General features: G+C 50.6%; 1 protein-coding gene across 1 annotated transcript; it reads left to right on the forward strand.

The window, feature by feature from the left end:
* RRAS (RAS related) lies at positions 1-3863 on the forward strand. The gene is made up of 6 exons (XM_081274884.1): positions 1-192; positions 2062-2149; positions 2248-2350; positions 2443-2551; positions 3303-3421; positions 3495-3863. Exons 1-6 carry the CDS (start codon positions 40-42, stop codon positions 3577-3579), a joined length of 657 nt encoding a protein of 218 aa, XP_081131010.1. The 5' UTR covers positions 1-39; the 3' UTR covers positions 3580-3863.
* The last annotated feature ends 4551 nt before the right edge of the window (positions 3864-8414 follow it).

The following is an 8414-nucleotide window of genomic DNA, read 5'->3' on the forward strand; positions in this document are numbered from 1 at the left end:
CCCCTTGGCTGTAGCAGAGGCGGCAGCAGCGGTGGCGACATGAGCAGCGGGGCGGCGTCCGGGACTGGGCGGGGGCGGCCCCGGGGCGGGGGGCCGGGACCCGGGGACCCCCCGCCCAGCGAGACACACAAGCTGGTGGTCGTGGGCGGCGGCGGCGTGGGCAAGAGCGCACTGACCATCCAGTTCATCCAGGTAGTGGGCCCTCACCCGGGAGGGGTCCCCGAGACCCAGACCTCAACCTTTGGGGGCTCCCTGAGATTTCTGTGTCCCCTTGACCCATCACTGAGACCTTCCTATAAGACCCTCTAATCTTAAAAGATCCCCTCAGGTTGCGACTCTAAGCTCCCCCAGGGCCTCCACACCCTGCACTCGGGACTTCTAATACATCCCGAGACCCACCAGCCCTCCCGCTTCTCTGCTGACCTGGCTCTGAGTACCTCCTGAGAGCACCTTAAATAGAGAGCAGTAGCCTCATTCAGATCCTGTGCACGCCCAAGGGTTCTCCACACCCTCTGCCCTGTACCCTATTTCCCCTCAGAGGCTCACAGGGAGAACAGCTGTGTCCAGCACCTTTAAGATTCCCCCAATGGGAATCTTGCCCCCTTCTGGGATCTCCCCCAGCATCTAGAAATTTGCCCAGACCTTGGCCCTGAGGTTCTTCTGGAATCACCCAGTCTTGAGACGGGCACCCTCTAACCATTGCTCAGAGAGGATTTCCCCTCAGACCCAAGTGATCCTGTCCCTTAGCCGTTCTTGAAAATTCCCAAGACCCCAAGATCTGGCAATCCCCCATTTGCCAGACCTCCACTCCCCCATGTCCAGTCCTCCTCCACTCCAACTCCTTAAGCCTGTCTTAGAAACTCCATGCAAGAAGCCCAAGATTCTTCACACTTCCAGAAAGACCTGCTCCTTGGGAGTTTGGCCCCATAAATGCATCACAAGGGCTGGAAGACTAGTCTATGACAAACCTTCCAAGTGCCAGCAAACCTCCTCCTCAGGGCTGGCCCTCAGTTCTCCAGCCTGAGCTTCTCTGATGTGCTCTGAAGACACGCCCCTAATCCCCCTCAGAGCCACAGCCCCACCCAGGACCTGGTCCCTACCCCAAGCACACCTCCAGCAGATAGAATGCAGCCTTTAGACTCCCAGCCTCCAAATCACACCTCTCCTGAAAACCATCTCCTGCCCAGGAAACCTCTACCACAATCCCATGGGAAACCCTTCCCACCTCAGCAAAACCCTTGAAAGGTGTATGTCCCTAGGTGCTACTGGAGAGGCCCCAGGGTTGCAGACCCCTCCAGAGACATCCCACCCACAGCAAGCGCGTTGGGTGAGCCCCACCCATGCAGAGGAAGGCCCCAACCCTAAGCCTCTTGCACCCAGGGGCAGACCAGAGCTGGCCCAAGGCCTGGCTGGAGGCAGCAGGACCCAGGCAGGAAGGGCGGGGCTGGGGCTGAGGGTGGGGCAGCCTCTCCACAGCCGGATTGGAACCGGGACCTTCCCCTGGGAGGAGACGCTGGAGGCCGCTTGAGGAGGAGGGGAAGGGGAGGAGAAAGAGGAGGAGGAGAGAGGGAGGGGGAAGAAGAGGAGGGAGAGAGAGAAGACAGACAGCTTCTCTGAACAACAGCTCCTAGTAACTGCTTACTGTTTGCCTAAGGACATGTTAAGTATCTAATAGAGATTTCCCCTGAGTTTCTAATGCTGAATGAGTGTACTGCTATTCTTTATTCTTAAGCTCATTTTTCAAATTAGGAAACAGGCTCAGAGAGGGGAAGCAGTTTGTTCAATATCACACAGCCAAGATGTAATCATGATATGAAAGATGTACTTCATAGCACAGAGGACAAGAAGAGATGCAGAGAAAGAGACTGGAACAGGGAGCGGCTGAGATACCCAAAGAGAAGGCAGCAGAGAAGTAGAGACCTAGAGACAGAAAGGATAGAGAGAGAGAGACAGAGGGAGAGAGAGAGAGAGACCAGAGAAGCAGGTAGAGTGAGGAGGGACCAGGGACAGGACATCCTGTAGGGACACAGAAGTAACAGTGGCCTTTCCCCGCCCCTCCAGTCCTACTTCGTGTCTGACTATGACCCCACCATCGAGGACTCCTACACGAAGATCTGCACCGTGGATGGCATCCCAGCCCGGCTGGACAGTGAGGGCGGCTGGGAATGGGTGGGAGGCATGTCACCAGGGGCTCATTGGGGTTGGTTGGGGGAGCCTCGTTCCCATGGTACTCCTCCATCTCTTCAGTCCTGGACACCGCGGGCCAGGAGGAATTTGGGGCCATGCGGGAGCAGTATATGCGGGCTGGCCATGGTTTCCTGCTGGTGTTTGCCATTAACGACCGGCAAAGGTGAGAGGTGACCAGTGGCCGATTAGTATGGGAAGTCGGGGGAATGGGGGGCACCACCTGGGCTGGACTTCATTCTCCCACTTCTCTCCCAGTTTCAACGAAGTGGGCAAACTCTTCACTCAGATCCTCCGAGTCAAGGACCGTGATGACTTCCCCATTGTGCTGGTTGGGAATAAGGCAGATCTGGAGACACAGCGCCAGGTTTGGGATGCCGCCTTCCCTGGGGACCCCAAATGGGGTTGGGAGGCTCCATCCAGTACAGCATCCTCCTCGTACTCCTGCATCTCTGCTCCCTCCCATGCCACGCTTCTCATTTGGATGTGTTATTCCCAAGTGGGACCATCTGGATCGCCAGCATCATTCACCAGAGGGCTTAGCACACAGACATCCCCAGGACAGATGGATGGATGGGGCAAAGGGCACCACCCCCATGCACACCTCTGAGACCTGAATCTCTGCCCCTTGCCTCCTCTTTTCCCACCTAGCCTCTCCCCACAGTCTCTCCTTCTCCCCTTACATAGACCTCCCACTGGCCTAAGCCCTCCCATAGCTCCCCAGTTTTTCCACCAAATTCCGTGGGATTTCCAGTTTTAGGGGGAGCTTGGCCTGTGGCCTCTGCTAAGAACACCTTACATGCCCTACCCCCGGGCATGTAAGGTGAGACTGGAACCCAGGGCTTCACACATGACAGGCAAGCACTCTACCACTGAGCAACACCCCCAACCCACACCCTTCCTGGCTGCTAGTTACCTAACTTGATCGCTAGTTACCTAAAACGTCCATGAAACCTCCCGATTCCTCACTTGCATGGCACCAACTCCCTCAACATCCACCCAGGATCTTTCTGCAACTTTCCCCTTGAGCCACCGAAGGTTACCTCAATTATAGCTTCCCCAGCTGGGGTCACCCTGAGCATGAGAACCTGATTCGTGTCCATAACCATCCCCACCAGGTCCCCCGATCTGAAGCATCTACTTTCAGCGCCTCCCACCATGTGGCCTACTTTGAGGCATCAGCCAAACTGCGTCTCAACGTAGATGAGGCTTTCGAGCAGCTGGTGCGGGCTGTCAGGTAAACTGAGTTCCCTTCCTGTCACCCTGGTCTCCATCCCCTCCAGCCCAGACTCAACAACTGCTTCCCACAGGAAATACCAGGAACAAGAGCTCCCACCCAGCCCTCCCAGCGCCCCCAGGAAGAAGGATGGGGGCTGCCCCTGTGTCCTGCTGTAGCCAGGGTAGGAGAAGTGACCAGCACAAGCTGTCGGGACCAGCTGCCTTGCACCTTGCTGTGTAGCCTGAGGCCCTGGCCAAGCCTCAGTTTCCTCCTCTGGGTCTCCCAGGACACACTACACCTTTTACCCTTATTTCCCAGCCTCCTCTGGGCCAACGCCACTGTGTGCCTTTTGCCAACACCTCTTTTCCCCACCCAAGCCCCTGGTGGGGTGAGGGGTTCCAGGGTCACTGCTGTATATAACTCCCCACCCCCAGAAAAATAAACGTCACTGCCAATGTCAGGAGGTGGTTTCTAAAAGGGAAATGGTGAATTCAGGGCATACTTTCAGTGCCCTACTCTAAAGCCTTGCCCCATCTAGAACTGTCATGGGGTCTAGAACCCATTTCTTGGGAAAGGATGGGAATAAACTGAGCCAGGTATACAGACCTCACTTCCCTTCAACAGCTTGAGCCCAGCCTTTACTGTTTGGGTGGGCATTTTGTTAGGATGAAGTTTAATGTCTAAACTTTAATGTCTTTGGAAAGTTCTAGAACTGCACTATTCAGTAGGGTGGCCAGAAGCTACATGGAGCTATTTAACTTAAGACCAAAAATCAGGAACACCAGCAATATTTTAAGAGTTCAATAATCACACCTAATTAGTATCCTGTTATGGGATGGAGCAAATGTACATCCCTATCAGAAAGAAACCAGAAAGGCAGGTAGAGTGAGGAGGGACCAGGGACAGAAAGCTTTACTGGACAGTACTGTTCTACAACGTTCCAAGACCTTGGAAACAGGCAAATACTACAAATGGTGGCACAGTCTATATTGAGAAAGGTCTTTTGGCTGGAAGAGCAAGGCAGACAGGTGGTCAGAATGATATCAGGCAAGTTTTCAGTTCCAGAAAGTTCCCAATGGGTTTGACGTCTGAATCTAAGCCCTGAGTCCATCTTGGGACTCATGTGGAACACCCCATCTGAGCCTCTTTTGGTCTGTGGGGGACAGGAGGTGGAAATACAGAATGTCTTTAGGTCAGACTAAGCAAGTGGTCTTCAGATTTGTAAATCTAAAGCTAATCTGTGTCTTGATCACCACATCCAATCTAAGACCCTCAATCCTGCCCCAGATTTGCTGACTTGGAAGGCTGGAGCCAAGAGACCACCAGCCACCCACCTCCCAACCATCTCTGACTGAAAATCTTTGAACCCCAACACCTACAGATTATAACAGGCCAGAAACCTCCGAGATGTCCACCTGCCCTAGAACTTAGGCCTTCTCCTGCCACCTGCCATTAGTCAGCAACCTGTTGCCCTGGTCCCTGATCTCTAAATAGCTCATTCCCAATGCAGAACCTGCCTTGTGGTACAGATACAGTATAGCCTGGCACAGCCTCAGGGGCCAGGCTCCCTGCATTCAAATCCAGCTCTGGCTGGAGATGAAGCCCGCTATTGGAGTGCTTGCCTAGCAAGTGAGGCCCTGGGTTCCAGCACTACCAAAAACAACAAATCCAGCTCAGGATCCTCTATGAAAGGGGGGTGATCACATAGCTGCTCTGCAGGGTGGGTGAAAGGCTGAGATGATCACAAAGCGGGAAGGATCTCGGTACCTGGTCCACACTAAGTGCTCATGTTTGATGACCATGGCTCACTGTTCTCTGTTCTGCCCCAGAACCATGAATGTCCCTCTGTATTCCAGATTAGAACACTGATTAGTGAATATCCCTTTCCGGGTTTCATTATCACAGAATCCTTGGCCTGTATTCAACCTTCCGCCCTGGGACTAAGCGTGGCTCAGCTGTATTGTGCTAGGTTCATTCCCCGCCTCTCTAAGAAGGGGCCCACCCCTGCTGGGTGGGGGAATGTGAACTACAGGAGGAAACATTTCTCAGTTTCCAGACAAGGTCTGACACTTCTACCTCAGCCCTAGTTGGGGGTCCTTTGCCAACTTCTTTCCCCCAGGGTACCATTATTGACACTCCCCAGTAGATCTGAATCTTTCCTGTGTTGTTGAATTCCTTCCAGACACCCACCTTCTTACAGGACCAAGATACACATTGAGAAGGTGACAAGTTCCTGTTTGTGGCCAGATAAAGGTTCAAAAAAAAAAAAAAAAAAAAAGACAACTGGCAGGCCATTTTTGGAAGGTTCATGGTTAATGCCATTCTAAAAACTTGAGACAATACTGAACAGGCTGGTATGTCCCTAGGCATGTGTTGGTGCTGAGTTCCTCTGTAAGGTTCCTGCCCTCCCATGCATTTTGGCGAACCCTGACAATGATTTTTAAGTCTCTCCCATTTTGATGTCCTTGTCCTTATTCATCTTTCCTGCCTGCCTTTTCTTTTTGTCATGTCTAGACCTCTGCCAAGCCTCCTGGGTTCTCCTGCCATGGAGAGCAGGAGCTGTGCACCATCCTAGGTACTTCAAAGCACTTCATCTTCCCAGTGACAGTATCCCATTTTACACAAAACAAAGTTGAGGATGGGAGCTGTTAGCCAACTTGCTTGGCGGCAGCCAGTATTCAAATTTGGGCAGTTGGGTTCCAAAGGCCAGCGAATGTTTTGCTACTGCTAAAGGAATAAATGATCCTTGCCCCATCAATCACCTTCAAGATACTCCGTCCACTATGTCTGATCTCTGGACAATGCTAATCCTGGTGCCTTTGGCCCATTTGAGAGCCTAATCCAGAAACTGAAGTGTGTCACTTGCCATCAGTGGCTGCACTTTCACATGCTAAAGGCCACAGTTCAAGGACACCAGTAGTCCACCCTCAGTCCTCAGTGATTCTCTAGGAAGTTCATGGTCCATCAGTGACTCTCCCATTGCAGTTCTTGAATGCTGCTGTCCATCCTGCATTCTGAAGACCCACGTTCTGAAATCTGCAATGTGATTACCTAGACAACACCAAGGTTCTAGAACTGCAAGAGTTCTTCCTCAGTTCATTTGGAAGGGAACCTAGGACATTGATGTCTCCACCCTGCCTCAGAACATGTCTGGAACCCCTGTGGTCTGAATTGAAAATGACAATAGAATGACAGCCTGTTCACTACTTTGTAGACTGGGTTCTACAGTACTGCCAGTTGATTTAAAAATTCTTGACATTCCTGTCTTTATGTTGCCCAGGTTGGCCAGGAACTTGCCATCCTCATGCCTCATCTGCCAAGTAGCAGAGATTACGGTAATGTGCCATTGCATCCAGCTAGGATTTTATTTAAAAGTGGATTCTGGCTGAGCATGGTGGCACATGATTATAATCCCAGTGACTAGGGAGGCTGAGGCAAGAAGATCACAAATTTTTTATGTAAGCCTGGGCAATTTACTGAGACCTTGTCTCAAAATATTAAAAAAAAAAAAAATTAAGAGAACCAAAAGGGCTGGGACTACAGCTCCATTGTAGAGGTCCTAGGTTTCAATCTGTAGTACCAGGATAAAAAAAAAGACGTGGAGCCAAATATGTGAATTTGAGGTCAGCCTTAGCAATTAAGTGAGGCCCTGTCTCAAAATACAAAGGGCTGGGGATATGGCTCAGTGGCAAAGCACCCCTGGGGTCAATCCTGGGTATGGGGTGTGGCCAAATGAAGAGTACTTGCCTAGCCATCGTGAGGCCCAGGTTTGATCTCCAGCAATAGCACCATTAAAAACAAAATGAGGAGCTGGTTCTGACACAGTAGATCTGAGCCTTCATCTCCATCAGCTTTTTGGGGACACCAAAGTAATGGCTATACTTTGAATAGCAAGGTTTAACAATGCAGGACTTCATCCACAAATGTAGGCCAATCTCTAGAAATTGCAAGCCCACCCTGGGACCTTGGTGTTTAAGAGTTCTGAAACAGAGTCATCCTCAAATTAGAAAGTAAGAAAAAGTTTGCTAGTTCCTGAAGTCACTGTAGTAACTTAAAAATACATTTTTAGGGCTGGGGATACAGCTCAGTTGATAGAGTGCTTGTCTCGAATGCACAAGGCCCTGGGTTCAATCCCCAGCACCAAAAAAAAAAACCTGAATTCACAGCTGGGCATGGTGGTGTATACCTGTAATTCCAGCAGCTGGGGAGGCTGAGACAGAAAGATCACAAATTCCAGGCGAGCCTCAGCAACTCAGACCCTAAACTTAGCAAGATCCTGTCTCAAAATAAACAATAAAAAGGGTTGAGGCTGTAGCTAAGTAGTAAAATGCCCTGTGGTAAGTCTCCAGTACCAAAAAGAAGGAAGGAAGAAAAAAAATTCATGTACTTTCCCCTTCAAAACGGTGTTTTCTCCTGGGGCTGGGGTTGTGGCTCAGTAGTAGGGCACTCACCCAGCATGTTCGAGGCCCTGGGTTCAATCCTCAGCATCTCATAAAAATAAGTAAGTCAAATAAAGGTATTATGTCAAACTACAACTAAAAAAATAAAAAAATTTTTTTAAAAAGCCAGCCTCAACAATTTAGGGAGACCCTATCTCAAAATAAAAAAATAAAAAGTGTTAGATTTATAGTTCAGAGGTAAAGCAGCCCTGGGTCCAATCCCCAGTACCAGAAAGTAAAAAAAAAAAAAACGAGTTTAAAAAAGAAAAAGTGAAGTTTAATTCCCCTCTCATTGAGTATACATATGCTGAATCTCAAGACTACTCTAGCAGAGTATAGCCAAAGTGTTGGGATATGATATCTGAGATTAGGAGTTTAGAATCTAGTGGCCTCCTCCGGCTCTCTCTTGGATCACTCCTTCTGTGGGAACATCAGCCGCCATGTTGTAAGAATGCTCAAGTAGCTCCACGATGGGGGCTCAATGGCAAGGAAATGAGAACTCCAGCCACAGTCACCCTGCAAGTGGATGCTGCAGCTAAAAGCCTTCAGAGGGCTGCCACCCTGACCAACAT

The sequence above is a fragment of the Spermophilus citellus genome (assembly GCF_964194105.1).
Source record: "Spermophilus citellus genome assembly, chromosome: 18".
Taxonomy (NCBI): domain Eukaryota; kingdom Metazoa; phylum Chordata; class Mammalia; order Rodentia; family Sciuridae; genus Spermophilus; species Spermophilus citellus.

Coding starts and splice junctions, on each gene's coding strand:
- RRAS (XM_081274884.1), top strand. CDS start 40: ATGAGCAGCGGGGCGGCGTCCGGGACTGGGCGGGGGCGGCCCCGGGGC. Junction 2,351..2,442: donor GCCATTAACGACCGGCAAAG/GTGAGAGGTGAC, acceptor CTTCTCTCCCAG/TTTCAACGAAGTGGGCAAAC. Junction 3,422..3,494: donor CAGCTGGTGCGGGCTGTCAG/GTAAACTGAGTT, acceptor TGCTTCCCACAG/GAAATACCAGGAACAAGAGC.